The sequence below is a fragment of the Manacus candei genome, unplaced genomic scaffold (genome assembly GCF_025592945.1).
Source record: "Manacus candei isolate 608988 ecotype Guabito, Panama unplaced genomic scaffold, ASM2559294v1 h1tg000023l, whole genome shotgun sequence".
NCBI classification, from domain to species: Eukaryota; Metazoa; Chordata; class Aves; order Passeriformes; family Pipridae; genus Manacus; species Manacus candei.
This window is the reverse complement of record NW_026138071.1, coordinates 18,584,495-18,602,816: the sequence shown is the minus strand read 5'-3', so window position 1 is coordinate 18,602,816 and position 18,322 is coordinate 18,584,495. Positions and strand designations below refer to the sequence as shown.

Here is an 18,322-nt window from a genome sequence, read left to right as displayed (position 1 = left end):
TTCACTACAGGTGAAAAATGATATATGGGCCGCTTCCCAGAAAACTCTCTGAGTGTAATGTTAAACAGAGGCACTTTCTCTCCAACACGACAGTGAAATCAGAACCAAGGGAAGGATGGATTTCTATACAGCACACACTTCCTGCCTGCTCTCCTCCTCTGACATTTGTGTCCCCACAGGTGATGGACCAGCGCACCCTCTGCACGATTTTGTTAGACTGGAATGGAAACTTTTAGTTCGTATCTGGCAGAGAGACAAAGTTCTCAAACATCATCAGACCCAAGAGGCCTAGAGAGTCTCCTTCCTTCTGAGGAGCCCCCGAGATAAATGTCTCAGTAGCATTTGGGAGAAGGCCGGATGGTGATAAGTAACATGGCAGGTAATGATACTGCCTCGTCCTTTGTGGGATCTCAGTGCATACAGTTGAATTGGAATAAAAAGATCAATCCTTATCTTTTACCCAGTGAAGAAGCCATTCATCTTTAGGAGCAGGACTTGAAATGTGTAGTGGTCTACTAATATATTATTTGTAAAGGCCAAGATGAATTAATTTTCAATCGGATGAACTGGTATTTTTTTGTTCCAAAGGCTCTCATTCATCCTTGCTGTCACTGAAATGAGATAACCCATACAAATGCAACTTTGTTAATTGTGCCAGTTGGATTTAGCAGGAGACACTAAGTGGTTGGTGTGCTAGGATGAGAAGAAAAACTACTGATGCAAGCTGACCTAACACCTGCCTTTTGCTGTGGAATGTGAATCCTCTTCATGGATTCAGTTCAGCACCACATCTTCATGCAGTTACATTTCAGCACTAACCTCATCTCTGCTGCTCAGCACAGCACCGCCGACTCCCCTGGGATGCAGCCAGTGAAACACCACTGCGCCCGTGGGTTTAAACGCGTGCACGGTGCTACCCAGGGCTGCTCTGCACGTACCAAACGTCAAAATTGAGGTGCACCTCTCATCCACACATGGCTGTTTCTTGCTATGAGGTTATTTTTACAGGACCTGTATTGCCGGGTGGGGTGCCGTGCTACAGACTGATGAAATAAGCCATTTGTAATTGTCTTGTAATTCTTTGTTTTCCTTGGGTAACAGGTTCTGCCAGTGATCCTTTTGCTGCCCTGTGGCGATGTGGATCCACACGCCGCCGTGCTGCTCCCCGCAGCCTTCGCGCCTAGGTAAGCGTGCTTGCACCAGGGACTGTTAAAATCCGGCCAGTATTTGGCGTTTCCCATCCCTCCTGAAGTCAAGTGTCAGCTCCCCGAGAATCTCGGCTGCTTTAAACTTGGAAAGGCGCAATTATACCCCTAGTGCTTATACAGAAAAACGAGCGGGTGTCTCTATTACTATATTTTTAGGGGAAGTAAGCCTCCGGCGGGTTGCAGGGCCAGGCGGCGGCGGCCGAGCCGCTGCCCCGCCGTTCCCAGGGCGGGCTCGAGGCCGCGCTCCGCCGGCGCTCCCGGGGCTCCCGGCGGCGGCAGGAACCTTGTTGCGGCGGAGCCGTTTCCCGCGGCGGCCGGGACGGCTTTGCGGCGGGACGCGGCGGCAGGAGGGGCGCGCTGGGCGCCGGCGGGGCCCTCCCGGAGCGGGCAGGCAGGTAAATGCGGACACTGCCGGGGGCCGCGGGCGGGGCGGGGCCGCGGGGGGCTGCCAGGCTCCCCAGCCCCTCCGGGGCGGCCGGGCCGGGCCGGGCCGGGCTTCCCGCAGCTGTGCGGGGCTGTGTGCGAGGGCCCGGGCGCGGCCGCACTGGCATTTACAGCACAAACACGCCTGCAGTCATGTGCCCGTCTGGAAATACACGTTCCCCTCTGCCCTGTGCTTTCGTTTTCCCCACCTGGCTCCCGGTGTCAGCGGGAATTTGGGTGCTCCCAGTCGGTAGAGTCAAACTTCAGGATGTGTAGGCACAGGGTGCTGACATCCCTCTCTATGGAAATAGCCCAAAGTGTGACATAATGCCGTGATCTTCTTACATTGCAGTAAAATTGCTGCTTTTATTGAGCAAGCACTCAGACACAGCCAGTAGAGTTATGCCTTCTGGAATCAAATAGGCCTAACAGGAGAGTCTCTGTTACATGGTAATGAACTTGTGCTACCTGGAGTATCCACAGAAGTGCTGGGCTCACTGCCTTGCGAAGTGAGGGAAGGGAAGAAGCTCCAGTTTACATTTGTGTAAGGAACCATGACTTGCTCCTGATCTGTTCTGCAGATATGCACATTTGGCCCTGATCCCACAGGGCCGTACAGACAAATCTAATTTTTGTCACTGCATAACCCCACTAAGTGACTACCAAAAGCCACAGTATGTAAGAATAAGAAAGCATCTTAGTGGGACCAATGCCCATATACTTTAAGCAGCAGTAGTTTTCATCTTGATGCTTTTAAGGCTTGTTTATCCAAAGTTAGTGCATTAAATTTGGGATTAAAAAAAAATCAGAAATCTAAAATGCGAAACAGGGCACTATATAGTGGAATGAAAGTTCTTATCAGTCTACAGGAACCAGATACATTATTCCTGCAGAACCTTATCAGACTGAAGTCACATCGTGTGTTAACATTTCAATGTCATCAGATGTCTTGAGGTTTCTACTGGGCTTGTGCTAAGATTTTCTCTAATGGAGATGGAGTTCAGCTTAGAAAACAGTAAGCATTTGTGTGCTGAGTTGTCATACAACCCTGTATTGGTACCTGTGGTTACAACCAGCCCACAGAGTCAGCTGTTGTGGCAGTGCTGCCAGTTCCTGAGTGTTTGGGTTGCTGTGGTAGGTTGCTGAACCTCAGCATTATTTCGATCATTGCTTCTTTTCCTTCTCCTGCCCCTCTTTTCCTGGCCATTAATGTGAAAACCCACTATGGTCATGCCTGTTTGAAAGGCAAGAGAAGGGCTTAGTCTGAAGCTTGAAATGAGTTTGATATTAAGCACTGCATTTCCGTTAATGTCAATGTGCAACCCCTAATAGTTCCAGGAGATCCAGATCTCACTGTATAAGGGCTTGGACTGTCCCAGCCGAGTTCTTTGGGTTCCACAGTTGGAGGGAGGAGTTAGCTATAGCTGCAGGTCAGGGCTACTCAGAAAGTTGTGTGCTGGACAGATTTGGATGTCAGGTGTGTTTTCTTATAGCTGTGCCATGACCTCAGGGAAGAAATGTCTCCTGTGTTCTTTTGGGAGATACTGTGTTTCTTACCCTTCCTTTTGGTCTCTGGGGCAATGGAAGCTGTTGTTCCCAGCACCTTTTATTTCTGTTCATAGCTCAGCAAGGACAAACTGAAAATGTCTTAATTTCTGATCTTTAAAAAAAGAAAACAATTCAAGCATTTAATGTCTGTCTTTTCCCTTCAACATAGTCCTAGAAAATGGGCAGTGAGAAAATACTTGTAAAATTTCAGTTGGCATTAAGTAGAAATGTTTGGGTTTTTAACAAAAAAAATTTTTGTTTCAACTGACATATACAAAGTTGCCCCACATCGTAGCAGGAGCCAAGCTGGTACATAGAGTGGCAGATACAATTAGAAATTAGTCATGTTGTTTGTTGTTTCTTGAGTGTCTAGTTCAACATGTTTCCTCTTGTAGTGGAGGAGGTTTGTATGGCCCCTCTGGGATACCCTGTTCCCTGACAATTTCTGTACTCTGTGCTGAATTCAGGAGGTAACAGACTGTTTTGTGGTGTCTGTGTGTCTGGAGAACAGGCACTGTTCTTGCAGTAAAGGGCAGCATGTAAAATAGAAGTTGTACTTTAGACAAACCTGTACACACAAAGCAAATGAGTATAATCATAGAAATCATTCACTGTCCCTTGAGTTGTTACTTGAGACTACAAGTGTGTTTAAGACCACACATCCATGTCTCAGGCCAGATCACTACCCTGCTTTGTTCTGTTTGTCCATGTGGATTTTGTGCCTAAGTGTGGGTTTGAGGTGTTTGCATCCAGACAATCTACAGGGACAGTGCCAGGGCTCAGGAGAGCCTCTCCTTGCCTACACCAGGCACCCCTCCCTGTGAGGTCAGCCAGCCAGCAGGCCGCACACACAGGGGTAGGCTGGATTTCAGGCTGATGTAACCTAAGAAGGTGCCCACATGCTGATGGGTTTGGCTGGCCTGAGGCTGGGCTGTGTGTCACCATCAGCTAATGCCCCTCTGGTCAGTCTGCTTGGCTTTCTGTTCCTTTCCTTGCTAAGGGTCCTTCTTCCTTTCCAGAATCCATCTGCTGAGATTTCAGATGGTTACTCAGCCACAGGAAGTGATACAGCCCTTCATTACTTGGGGCTGCTCCCCAGCCAGGAAGGATGTGTGTCAGATGGCTTCAAGGCAAAGGAGTCAGTGATAAAGATCTCTGGAGAGCTGTACAGCCCTCAGTTTCTGGAAAAGAAAAGCTTCCTGTGGTCCATCTTCCTCCACAACTGTGGCCTTCTCATCCTTCAGACTCACCTTGTTCTTGTGTGCTTTTCAGCCTAGTGTTTCTTGTGTTTTAATCACTGCTTCCAAAGTGCAGTTAAAATTAATGTATATTCTAAATACTTTTTATTATTCATTGCTGTGTACTCATCACTGGATGAGCTGTTCTGTGGCTGTGATGTGTTAGTTACCCATGTGAGGAGGATGCTTCCTTGTTAAAGGCACTGGGTCAGATCAGCAGCTGGGGAAAATCTGTGCTTCACAGAGTGAGACTCATGTATCCTCACTAAGGGTCTGCTTCCCCTCACAGAATATGGCATTCTTCTTCCTTCCTGCTTTCACCTCTTTCTTCAATTCGTCGTTTCTCAGTTGTTTATTTTTGTTTTGTTTTCTGTAGTGTAGAAAAGAGATCACTGCTGTCTTTTAGCTTGACTGTAATTAGGCACCAAGTTAATTGCAGCTCTTCCTGCTCTTTGCCTCTCCCTGGGTCTAGCAGACAGGATATGGGAGCTCTTCTTCACTGATAAAAGTTGGCAGTCGATTTCATCCTTAAGGGCAACAAGACTGTGGCAAACAGGGGGGGTTTGCAACACAGAAATGGTTATGCTTAAGTTCACAGTTAACCTGTCTAGAGCCTGGCCCTATAGTCAAGCATTCCTGACCAGAAAGTCTCCTACTCCAGTTTTTGTGAGCCTTTCCTGAATATTGTTGGTGGGCTTGTGCAAGAATGTGAGTCAAAAGATATTTTTGTGAGACACTTTAAAGCTGGGATATTCTGAAAATTTTAAGCAAATAATTTTGGTTTGTCTGTTGGGGGAAGAGGCATTTGAAGAGGGGCTTTAAATGTGTGATCTCAAGACAATTATCTAGGTCATGTTGAACCAACCAGTGACAACTATATGGCAACCTCTTTGAAACTGTCATCTCCTCTGTATGAAAAGTTTCTTGCAATGCACTGTAGATTTAATCCAGCCATTTAATGATGAATCCAGCAAGCTTGTGTGCTCTGTTGCTCACCTGATGTACACAGCAGTGGGTCACCTGAGGTTTTGGAATCACTCGGGAAGAAGGCTTGCCTTGTGCTGAGGGAAAAAAATACAGCCAGGATACAAGAGAATGTGATAGCTCCAAGGTGAGTATGAGAGGAAAGCAGGAGTGCAGTTTTCAGTTGCTGCTCAGAGAACTGGCCACTGTATTGCCTGGGGTTTATAAGTACTTAGTGTGTAAGTGAACAGGACTGTTCTTTGATTACATCTGGGTGTTTGCAGGGTAGGCTTTGCTATACTGTAAATAGAGAAAGCATCATCTGTCATCCAGTTACAGCAGGGGGGTGCTGAAAAGCGGGCACTCAGCGGTACCTGCCCCTGACAGCTCTTCAGCTCTTTGTGCAAGCGGTCTGTGCCAGCAATGCATAGAACTGCACAGGCAATGGGAAAGCCTGTGTGTGTGACAGTCAGCCATCTGTGCATCCTCGTTCTCTCCTCTGCCCACTCAGGTGTGCCCGTGTGACAAATACAGCTCAACTTCCTAACTAGGAGGTAGCATCTAAGTCTTCAGCTTCATAGGTTTTTTTTTTCAGGGATTCCCCACAGTGGAGCCTGGTTTTTAAGGACTGTCATTGACCTAAGTGTGTGCTCTTTAGATTCTGGGCAGTACTTGGCTGATGTGACTTACAGAGCAAGTCAGAAATCCTTGTAGTGGCACAACTAATAAGCTGTAATTTTTCAAGGTGCCACTGGAAGACATTCAGATCACTGTATGAGGTTGCTGAGACTGACAGGCAGAAAAGCTCATTAGGTACTATCTGCTCCAGCCCCAGTGGGTTGTATTCAAATACATCTGTGCATCCATCTTTTCTTCAGATGACCTGTTCTTCAGACCATAAACTGGACTGTAGTGGGCCAGACCTGCGACGTAACAGAAATAAATGTCCCTGAAGCTGCTTGAATTTGCTCTGCTATCCAGTTGTTACCCAACTGAATTTCTCCCTCTGTTTTCCTTATTGGCATTGGAGCCCATTTCAAGCCACAGTTGTAATGCAGCATGAGATAAGCAGAGCTGGTTCCCACAGCGGGTTCCAGGATGTTGAGAAGGGAACAGGGCAAGCTCTGTGGTGGCTGAGGCACCCCTGCTCTCTGTTTGATTACAGGTAACTTGTAAAACTCCTCTTGAGCTCTTGAGATAAAATTCTCAGAAACCCGAATCTTTGCCAGGAATTTGAGCCCAAGAGTCATTAAGAACCAATGAGACTTGGGGAACTTTTAATATAACCTGTCTTTTGCTATCTTTTGCTTGCTGAGAGCTCCTATCATTTATGCATTTCCTCCAGAACACTTTGCTTGTGAACATCATTGATTGTTGCTTTCTAATTTTCTTTCCAAATACAAGAGAAAAGGGGAAGTCCCTATTTATCTGTTGTGTTGTACATCTCTCTTACCTGTGTACTGAAGAGGAAGTCCTCTGAGTACCAAAACCAACAAGATCACTTATCAAGTTGGGTGATACCTCCTGTTCTTTCTTCCTGCTTTCCCCCTTTGCTTCCCAGTGTTTTCAGATCCATCTCTCATTAGTCACTTGTGCCATGGCTAATTTAGAGACCCATGTGGTGGAACTGGGCTCCTAGAAAGGAGAGGGACTGAGTTTTGCCTGCTTCTCCGTTAGCAGCAGGGTAACTTTGGACTTGTTTCCTGTCCAGTGTTGAACAGCGGTTTAAGAACTGCATCTTTAAGGACACTACTGCTTTGTCACATCTAGTTGAAGTTATTGTGCAGTTCAAAAGAAAGAGAGAGAAGGAGAATAACTGGCTGATTGCAGGGTGGTTGCACAAACTGTTTCCTTAGAAAACCAAACTGAAAGGTGTTTCTTTTAAATTTACTTTTTGGATGGATTGGTGAGCTAAATGGATCTCTTCAGTCACTGGTTCCTAAGCACACGCTGGTTCCAGCTTTCCCTCCTGCCTGAGCTTGAATGAACAGTCCTGTACATGATGCATAAGCTGGGGGTGCACAGCAGGTGCCTGTTGTGGTGGTACATATCACCTACAAGATTACTCTCTACCCTGGCATTTTCTGTGCTTTTTAAATTTTGCCATACAATGCATGGATGTTTTCCTTGGCCCATGAGGATCCAGAAAAACACATGAGGAGGTTAAATGATCTCTTCCAGTGTATGTTCCTTGGCATTTGTCATCCCTGATTTTTCTTTGTGTCACATTGTGCTGTCACCTAGGTTAGGTCCGTGTGGCTTCTCTAAGGAAGGTAATCTTGACTAAACTGAACTTCAGTGCCTCATGTGCCATGACCAGTAATCCTTGCTGTTTACCTCTTGTGATAGTAATGACTTTACTCATCTCGTAAATGCACATTAATTATCTGACTGCTGCATGTTCATGGATGAAAACTGTATCAGTCCTAGGCAAACATAAAGAAAAGCTGTTTTTCAGCTGCTGCAGTCCCTGTGTCCAGCAATTTTTTCTGAGTATAATGTGGCATGTTCCTTCACCCTTTTTTCGGTAAGACAAGTTCCCAGGGGCTGGATGAGCACAAATCTGTCCTTATAGTTCCCTATAGCTTTGGTGGTCTTCAATAGCTTCTCTCTTCCTCTCATATTCACTGCCTTAGACTGAATGTCTTTGGGTAATCTCAGGTGTTTCAAGAAACAGTACATAAGGCAATACATTTTATAGTAACTTAAAAGGAGTTTAACTTATCCCAATGTTTGCCTTTTTTCCCCCTTTACATGAAGGAAGTGGTTTTCACTGCTTTCCCTCCTGGAGGGGATTCTGATGGACCCTGCCATGTCAAAGTTTGCTTTCACTTGGCACCAAATCCATACAGACATCTGAATTAAATTTTTATTGAATGCCTCTGTCAGAAAACACCAAACTGTGTTTATGGAGGATATGTAATTGCAGAATCCCAGCAATTCCTAGTGGGAATTACTGGCACAACTCTTCTGGTGGCATAAGGAAGGATGAGCCTGCCACCATTGAGGTCACCTTTCACATCTTTGTGGAGCAGGGCAAACAGACTACTTTGGAAGGTACGAATGCTGCAGTTTGTGAACCGTGTGATGCAGGGGCTTGTCATCTTCTCATGACCTTGTGATTCAGCATCCTACTGGATATGAGGTCAGTTTAGTTTGGCATCACCATACTTGGCTGCTGGATAGCTTCAGTCTCACAGGATCCAGAGAAACATGCAGCCACTTGAAGCTTCCAGCATTTATAAATGAACCTGTTAAATGTAAGTGTCATTTTTCACCCTTGCTTTCCACCTTTCCTAATGATTTAAAATAAAGAACAGAGCAACATGGTATCTACTACCACTGGAATGCTTCTATGGCATGTCACAAGCCCTTCTGGAGTGATTGCTGCTCCAGAAGGTCTCATGTGACACTGAACTTAGCCTGTTCCTGGAGCTCTGTTGTACCAGGGAGCAGAACACTGTTCTGAGGCTGCTGGCAGGAATGAGCTTCAAGAGTGAGCTCCATACTGCATTAAGCTGATGGTGCAGATGTGCCCAGGATGACTTTATTTCCTGCTGCTGTCAACTGGCACAGTTGCACAGCTTTGCAAAAAGTCTGTTCCCATAGTGTTCTCATTTGAAATAAATCCAGATCTGTATTGCTCAGCCCTATGGTTGTGGTTTTGGCTCTACCTTCAGAGTCTTACTCTACTTTTACTTGTTGAAGCTGATCCTAGTCCTGGTTCACTATGAGCCTAAGTGAATCCTTGCAAAGAGCTAAGGGGAGAAAGATCTCAGTGTAAAGGCTTGACATTTCCAGAGTTGTGTATGTGATTAGTAGTTGCTTTTGAAAGTTCTTTACTTGGAGTGTCTTTCTGGAGATCGTAGTCTGAACTGCAGATCTGTTAGGAGAGAGGGTGAGCTGCTGCTTTTGAGCACAGCTGTGTCATGGCTGGCCACAACAGAAGCAGGGATGGGAGGAAGCCAGGAGGAGATTTGGGATGGGGGGTTGGTTTCTGCTACAGGATTCTGTGCCCCCTTCTTGGGGGGCTGCTGGCCTCCTTCCTCTGGCTTGCTACAGGATAGGGTGCCTATTTAAACAGGTTTCCTTATAGAGTTTGGGCTAATAGACTATTCTGGATTAAAAAAAACCCACAACCTTAAATAGAAGTATTATCTGTGTTTGATGCTCTTTAATAGATGTTTTTTCCTGCTGGGTGTAAATCTTCATGGGTCCTGGTAGCACTTCAGCAGCGTTCACAAGCTAATGAGCTGCTAATTATCAGCCCAGCCTGGCTAATTAGTTCTGTTAAGAGTGTATTAATGTAGGCAGAGCTCTAAGTTAATGTAGCTTTGCTGCTTCTAGGAGTTGAGCTGATGTGGTCAAAACTCTGACTTTAGGCTACATGTGCAGGCTCTGGGTACTGTGGTTTGTCCTGGCAGATGTGAGGGCTGTTTTCCTTTTAGCACAAATGCCCAGTCTCCAGGTCTGAAGGACTTGCAGATATTTGACAGGTTACCTCAGTTTAAACATCCCTACAATGCACTTCCCACAGCACTGTGGATGGAGCTTCGAGAGGGAGAGGTTAGAAGGCAGCAGGCTTGGTGTGACAAGAAGTCAGCAATGAGACACCCCCTTATTGCACAACAGGAAATGGACCCCCCCCATCCTTCCTCCTCACAGGTGTGAGCTCAGGTGGGTCAGTGCAGCTGTGCAATAGTTCTAGTCTTAAAGCTCCTTGCTGTTCTTAGGTTTTGCCCAGTGAGTCAACAGCTTGAAAGTAAAGATCTGTGGATTTGCAATAGTGCAGGATATGGTATATTTTGTTTTGCTGTTAGTCTTTTTGAGACTTAGGTTGCCACATAGTTTCACTTAGCTTCCCAGTGATGTTCTAAGAAAAACTATGTGCAGTGCTCTGCAGCATCCTCATAGAATTGATTTTTTGGCAAATATCACAGACAGGTAGGGAAATGCAGACAGGTAGGGAAAGTAGCTGCTGTAAAACTCATCTTGGTCTCCTAAAATTGGTAGTGCAAGCAATCTAGGACAAAAGGCAAACTATTTGAGGCTAGTTGGCCTATTTTAGTAGCACTTAATTTCCTAACTTTTTCTAGAACCCCAAGGGAAACTGTGTGAAGCATTCCCTAGGTGGCTGCATTTGTGATTTTATTCAGTACTGCCTCTCAATGCAGCTTTGTAAAGCTTGGCTAATAAATAGTATCACTTTGGTCTCCTGTCATCTGGTGCCCCATCCTGCTCTCTGCAGGTTCCAGTTCCAGAAGCGATTATACACAGAATTCACACACAGTGAACAACAGAAACCACAAAGGGTTTCTTTGTACACAATAAGGTTGGTGCCAGTTGTAAGAGGAAGTTAAATGAAGGGGACTGTGACTGTCAAGGGAGTGATGTGATTAAACATATTTATCTGAGAAAAGTCCCTTACTGATGTGATGTTTTGCTTTGTTTTACAGGTACTCTTCATCGCTATGAGTTTAATTCATAGAGAGGCCGTAGCCCATTTGATTAGTGGATGTTGGTCTTTCATCTGAAGACAGGTTGATTTGGTTACTTCCTACCACCACGGACTGTGGTTGGTGATTGTATTTGCCCCACCACCTCCAAGTTAATGCAGTGCCAAGGACAGATGTGAAGCAGCTCTTTCTCTCGATATTGATGTGGTATCCTTTTAACGCATCACAGCGCCTCGGGCCCACCGGCAGCACAGGATATGGAGGCTCTCGAAGTTGATGACATCAGCCCTGCCTTGGAAGTGACTGAAGACTTTTTCAACGGTTTTGATACTAAGCTTGAAAAGATTGTGCAGCCCTCTGAGGTGTATGGTGTGCAGGAGGTCCCTGAGCTGGTTGGGCACGAGGTATTTGATCATATAACAGAGAGCAGGAATCTGAGGAATGTCGCCTCCTTAGCCAAAAGTAGCCTCATCTGGGATCACTGCAAAAATGGCCTCTTGGAAACCAAAGCTCAGACAGCATTTCCTGCCAAAGACCAACACGTGGTGCAGAGGGGAACAACTGCTGACAACCTTGCTTGGGCAGGGGAAGGGGAGACCACAGCTTTTAACATCTTCAGGATCTGCCAGCGGAGGAGGGACAGGCCTCGCTCAGTGAATGACATCCTGGTACAGAACGAGGAAGCCTCCAGGTTCAAACCAGGACACAACAGGTCACGCTCCGATATCAGCCATGTGAAGTGGGGAGTGGTCTTCACAGGCACGTCCCTGCAGCAGCCGCCTGCACCCGGTCAGGACAATAACTGCACTCTGCTCTCTTACCTGGCGTTAACCAAGGGAGAGGACATCCAAGGAAACACAGGTTTGTGCCAGTGCTTTATTGTTTCTGCTGATATGAGCAATTTCCTATTTGTTTTTAAGATTTGTCTTGAAAGAGGACCTCCATCTTAAAAAACACAAACAAAATACCCAAGAAGCAACTTTTAGGTAACTCTCAGAAGGAAAGAAATCAGTATGGCTCTTTTGTCTTTGATGTGGCTCTGTCTTTTTGCCTGCCTAAGAATCAGTTTTTAAACTAATCTTGACTTCTGATCCTCTCATGGTATGAAAAACTAAGCTTGTTTTACTTTTTTCTTCTATTTTGTTCAGTTTGACTGAGGAAAATGATTTATTGTTATGTATTTCTGATAATTTTCTTACCTGGTCTTCCCAAACTAAAAATAATTTTGAATGCTAAAGCTATTGGGAGAATGGCAAATCCAAACAAGAGCAGTTTTCATAAAGAGTGGCCTCACAGAGCTTTACTGTGAGGCTTGAAATCTCTACTCTCTTTCTTTAGGAAATGATGATTGTTCAGTCCATAAACAATTAACAGCAACTCAAGCACACGATTTGTTGTTGTCAATATTAAGGCATCCCTGCTAGCTTTGTGTGGGGTAGGGAAGGGTTGTTATCAGGTTGAGGCAGGTCTCCAGTGGGTTGTGTGAAGCCGTGTTTCAGCAAGTGATATTTTTTCCTTTTCCTCTCAAGCACTGCACTGAAAGAGGGTGTGCTCAGAGCTTCGGAAATGCTCACCCAGTGTTTCCATCTCCACGATTTATTTTGTAGATGCCAGAAGTGGACTAGGCACTTGTGGAGAAGAAAAGCAGCTAGTGCCACAAAGATTTTTATAATCTAAATAAAGGCAGGGCTTAGCAAAGGAATTTAAAACTCTGTGGGGTTTTGAAATTGTGCATGTACGCATATGGTGGAATGACTCCAGTTATGAATAGGTGATCTGTTTAGGGTTAAAACAAGCTTTTTGTGTTAGGTTTTCCAGACAAATCAGCTATTTTGAAGCATGAAAAGCAAGTACCTAAATGTTTGTGTTTGGGGAGATGTGTGCATATATAAGTGTACCTAAGTACACAAACACGTAGGAGAGCTTCTGTGCTCTGAAGATGCAGTCTTTTAACCTGTTTTCTTTACCTGTTCAGCTCCTGTGCAGGTTTTACAAGGTAGCCATGCTATTTCTTCCCTCTGTATTTACAAGAGAGGCTGCCATAAAGTTTTTGCTACTGTGAGCTGAGCTGAAAAGAGAAACACAAAAGCAAGAAAGTAGGTTTTGCAGATATGTATATATGTGACTAGTAATTGTTCTCCAGAATAGACCAAAAACTGTATTTTGAAGTTGGCTAAAACCTGCTGTGGTGGTTGAAGGGGTCATAGTCACTGCAGCCTGTGGAGACATCCCTTTCCAGGGCTTTAATCCAAATTAAATGAATGCTATGAGATACTGAGAGCGGCTTCAGCCAGTCCTGTCAGTCCCCACTGCAGTAAAGGACTTCCCTCTGGAACCTGCAGAGGTCTCCCAGTCCTCCAAGGCTGTCCCAGTTGCTGCATAGATTAACTTTTCACTTTTTTTTCCTTATCTTCATAGTATATCTGTTATTATGAGCTTATCTGTTCCTGCTGCTTGCTTTTTTGTAGAATCATAGAGTAATTTAGAGTGGAAGAGACCTCTAAGATCATCGAGTCCGAGGTATGATCTTGTACTCAGAGTTTGTGCAGGGGATATTATGAGAGGCTTGGGCCCCTCTTCATACAGCTCTTTTACGTATTACATACTTTTCTAGTGTGTTTGTGTAGAGGTAAGACATCTAAATCTGCATTCATGAGCAGTGCATCACTGATTCACAGGTTGGGGACTGGGGGTGATCCTTGAGTTCTGAGGGGTCATTTTACAGCGCTGCAACTCTGGCAACCACACAAGACTTTATGAAGCTTTGTTTGTTTGCCAGATATCCTCACCTTCAAGCAGAAGTGGTGACTGGTACTCGCTCTGTGCCTGTGACATCAACTCACACAGTATTTAGTGACAGATATGAGTGTGATGAGCAGGTTTGTGGTGCTGGGTCACAGAGCAGCAGCCACTGTTGTTGTCCCGCTCAGGGAGGAGCTGCAAAGACAGCTGACTGGAAAGGGGAGATGTGGCAGGTACAGGAGCTGCTGCACAGATGGAGACAGCCAGAGATCCTGAGTGATGTGAAATACCAGAGGTGTGACATACAACCTTAATGCTTCCCTTCCCATGATGGCTGGGTAAAGCCTAGCTCCTAACCCATCTGCCAGGGAAGTTTCTGAAGCCTAATTTTTTTCGTGAGTTTGCAAAACACCCCTGTAGCACTGTCCTTTGTCTGCGGTAGGTAAGAAGCTACATAGCCAGGGCAGAAAAATAGGCCATTAATTGTCACTGGGATGGCAGAACATTATAGGACTGTGGTGTTGTGCAGAAGATAATGGTGCTGCCATCTGAGAGGCAGATGTGCAGAAATAACACTTCTGCACCTTCCCCTCTGGAGAGCAGTAAGCCTCAAACCACTTGGAAATAATCCCAGAGGTATCAAGCCTGTTGGAGAACTGGTGTTTCCCCCCCCCGTGGCCAATTTATTTTCAGCATTAAAAGGTAGTCAAGAAAGGGTAGCTGTACTGCAGAGATTTGGGACCTTTCAAGACTTAAAGAGGCAAAAATGTTGTTTAAAATAGAATGCGAGTTGGATGCCCTTCACTGCAGGGGTCCATAAGTGCCATAAGTTCTGTGCATCCAGCAAGAGACAGTCCCTTCTCCCAGGAGATTACAGCTTAAATACACCACACAGTAAGGATAAGGAGTGTGAGCAGGGACAAAGATAGGTGAGTGCTTCGCCCAAGATCAAATGGGAGTGTAATTTAGATCACCTGACTTCAGCTCATCTGCTGGATGGTACTTCCCCACTAACATCCCTGGATAAATTGAGGTGGGCATCACTTCACAGAATCACAGAATATGCTGAGTTGGAAGGGACCCACAAGGATCATCAAGTCCAGCTCTTAGCTCTGTACAGGACTGTCCCCAAGAATCACACCATGAGCCTGAGAGCACTGTCCAAATGCTTCTTGAACTCTGTCAGGTTTGGTGCTGTGACAACTTCCTGGAGAGCCTGTTCCAGTGCCCAACCACCCTCTGGGTGAAGAACCTTTTTCTAATATCGGATCTAAGCCTCCTCTGACACAACTTCAGACCATTCCCTCGGGTCCTGTTTCTGGTCACCACAGAGAAGAGATCAGTGCCTGCCTCTCCTCTTCCCCTCACAAGGAAGTTGTAACTGCAGTGAGGTCTCCCCTCCATCTCCTCTTCTCCAGGTTGAGCAGACCAAGTGCCCTCAGCCTCTCCTCATCCGGCTTCCCCTCAAGGCCCTTGTTGCTCTCCTTTGGACGCTCTCAAAGAGCTTAACTGCAGGCTCACTGCTGATTACTCCTTGGACTTGAGCACCCTCTGAGCTGGAAGGGCCATGGGGGCTGACAGAGCAGCAGCAGCAGCTGGGCTGGGCAGCTGCCTTGAGTGGAGGGAAATGTGACCTACTCCACTCCCTTGCCTGGGAGGCTGTAGGAGTGTGCAGTGATGGAGAGGGGAGTGTGGTGGGAGGCAATGGGAGAGGTTCCCATACAGTGGATAAATTCATAGTGCAGGAGGATTACAGTAAACAGCACTGATGAGTTAGGTGGTGAAGCTGTTCTGGTTGGAAGGTTTATTCTTCTTGGAGATTTTTGCTCGGGAGTTACAACACTCCATAAAGCTAATGAACAGAGTTTTCATCTCCTGGGGCAGTGCTGATTGCTTCCAGTGATGATGTGATGACTTTCATAACTGAATTTTCAGGTTAGTTGCTATAATTCCCTTAGTGGTGTCAGCTGACTTTCCTAATGTGAACTGACCCTGTTTTCGTAGCTTTGACAGTCACTTTATCCTATCCTCCTTTTAAAGCTGAATTGAGTGATTTATAAAAAAATCAGCAAACCCATCTTCATTTTATGTTCTCACTTCTTTTGCAAGTGCTGCTGTTTCATGTATCTTCTAGCTGATAGTAGGTAACCATCTCTTTCAACTCATTATACTTCTATCTCTGCTAGAGTTGAGTCCTTTCTGCATTGGTCTTGCACTTTGACTGAATCCAGCCTCCTTCTCCACTGCCCCGCTGGTGCAGGCACTGTGTCAGTATGCACAGGGTGCTGGTGGTCTCCTCAGCAAGCACTATACAAGTGTTCAGCTTACTGCTGAGGAGCAAAAGCAGTTGGATGGAGTGGTGGGGCAGCAGGGATCCTGTAGACTTCATCAGAGTTTCTCTTATGCTTGTCATACAATGCCACACCTGAAGGGCAAGACGTAAAGAGTATTTTGTTTGGGTTCTTTATCCACCTGTTTAAGGAATTTATTCAGTGAGAAGCTTATTTTTGGTGAACAGCTAAACCAACCTCTCTGACAATACATAAATATAAAATGAAGAGTTTTTGCAAGATCAACATTTTCAAAGCAGGTTTTGCTTTCTTTAAGCCTAGGGAAGATGAAAAAGAGTGAATGGCCTTCTGGTGGGGAGTGATGCTGTTACTTTATATAGATTAATGCAAACCACTACCTAGTTATAAGTCCCACTTCTGTAGTAGTCCCCTGAAAAGAGGTGTCATTGAGAGAAGATGCCAGATTTGGTTCCAGAACAGCCATCTGCCGGAAATCTGTGGCTAAATGTCAATGCCATTATTTCAGGACCAAGTAGAATCATATAAACCTGCCTGAAAGATACATATCTGCAGAGCCAGGTGGGAAAATAGGTGGGAAGAAAAGACTGTTTTTTAAGTAGGAAAATAGTGGACATTGCGGATCTGAGTCATACTGGCTGAGGCACAGTTTGTTCCTGATCTAGCAAACCCCAGCAAACAGGGGACTAGCCCAACCCAATCTGAGAGCATTCTGCTAAGTTTTGTGAAAATCAGAGGGGGGGGGGGACTATTGACAAAAACTCTGTAAGTTATGCCCATCACTCACTTAGCATTAGAGAATTCAGAGAGGAGTGCCACCTCAAGAGACAAACTCCCCAGAGACTAGGGAGCTTCTGCTCTTTTCCAAGTTACTTCATCTGTCATCAGAAATGCTTTGGTGGTGGGAAACAGGACAAGTTTTCCTGCCATGCCAACAGAGATGCAAGTGCAGTCAGTTGTTCAGGAGCACATATCTTCTGGACTTGCTGAGACAACATTTGGGCTCCCTCTCCAGTGCTGCTGGTTGCACCAGCTGCCCCGAGTGTGAAGAGGGGTAGTTGTGTGCTAGGTGTGGGGTTCCTAGCCAGGAGTAGTGGGCAGTTCCTGGGGGGAAGAGAGATGCTGAGGAAATTACTGGCCTGTCCCCAGCTGCCAAGTCTCTCTTTGTTTTCCTCTGCCTTCTTCCCCCTCTTCCCTTGAAATTATAACTCCAAATGGCTCAGGCATGGCCATTTTCTGTGATTATTTGCCTTTTTTCACTCTTCCTCAATTTACTCTCCTTGTCTGTAAGGAGGAAAAGAGATGTAGTTTCTGTTTGGAAGGTGGATGGAGAAATGGTACCATTTGCTCTCTGAATGGAAAGGTATTATCTGGCACACTGGGAGATAAAGGCAAGTCAGGGAGATAAAGGTGTGTGTATATGTGTGGCAGATGGATTCAACGTGTCTCTGCCAGCATCTATTGCCCTGACCTAAACAATGTGAGGCATTTGAATGTTAATCAAGTTGGCTGCTGGTTCTGTCCCAGTTAGAGCAAGAGCCATTGGAGCCAATTCATGGGAGCTTGAAGGGAAGGAGTGGGGTGAAGGAGGGAGGGGGGGGGTGCTTCTGTGAAAGGCAGGGAGAGATAGCCTTTCTCTAACTCAACAAAAGACAAGCAAACCTGTGTGCAGATGAAGGAGGGGTGGCTGGGGGAAGGTTACGAGTTGTCTTATTATGGAGAAGCTTGAACTGTCATCTGTACTTGATGGAAGCGAGAGAGATTGCAGTTGGAGCTGCAGAAGCGCTGCCTCTCTGATTGGATTAATAGAAAGGGAAGATGACTCTAGAATGGCTGCCCATTATCTGCACTACAAAGGGATTAGTGTGGGTTTCAGAGAAATTAATGGCTTTTGAGTTAGCGCAGAAATACTAATGAATGTCAGGGCCAGAGATGTACAGTGAACAAAATTGGTTCTCTTTTAGTTTGTGCATGTGCATGTGTATCTATCCATTTGGGCTATCAAAGTGTGCTTTTTCACTGCCATTTTGAGTTATAGATTAGGCTTTCAGTTTTCATATTTAGCTGAAATACTCTCACGTAGTTTATTGGTTTGCAAGGTATAGTTATACTCACCTTTTTAGACCTAGTGCCAAAGTAGCAATTTTTTAAATTGTTGTTGTGGTTTTAGCCACATCTGCAGGAAATCTTTGTAGATGGAGTGCTTTGAGCATGGTGTTAAAAGCAGGCTCCATTCTGAGTGTATGGGTGAGTGGGGAAGCTGAGGCTGAGCTGGCAAGGCAAAACCTAAGTGCATCCTTTTAGTTTGTGTGGGTGGGAAGTAGCATCCTTCTTCCTTTTTTTAACCCACATGAGGTTTGCATACTCACATCAAGTATATCAAACAATTAATTTTCATATATGTTCAATAAATTTAACTGAAACTTGTGTACTTA

The 18,322-nt window shown here is 45.5% G+C and overlaps 1 protein-coding gene across 4 annotated transcripts in view; it reads left to right on the top strand.

Moving 5' to 3' along the window:
- The first annotated feature begins 352 nt into the window (after window positions 1–352).
- PLEKHM3 (pleckstrin homology domain containing M3) overlaps window positions 353–18,322 on the top strand; it is an 84,383-nt gene continuing 66,413 nt past the window's right edge. The window contains exons 1-3 of one of the 4 annotated variants that reach the window (XM_051786850.1): window positions 353–379; window positions 1,102–1,184; window positions 10,837–11,697. In XM_051786850.1, coding sequence (XP_051642810.1) covers window positions 11,094–11,697 — 604 coding nt within the window. In that variant the 5' untranslated portion in view covers window positions 353–379; window positions 1,102–1,184; window positions 10,837–11,093. Of the gene's footprint in view, window positions 380–1,048; window positions 1,185–1,522; window positions 1,604–9,964; window positions 10,058–10,836; window positions 11,698–18,322 lie in introns of those variants that run through there. The other 3 variants (XM_051786849.1, XM_051786851.1, XM_051786852.1) reach the window with 3 other exon arrangements.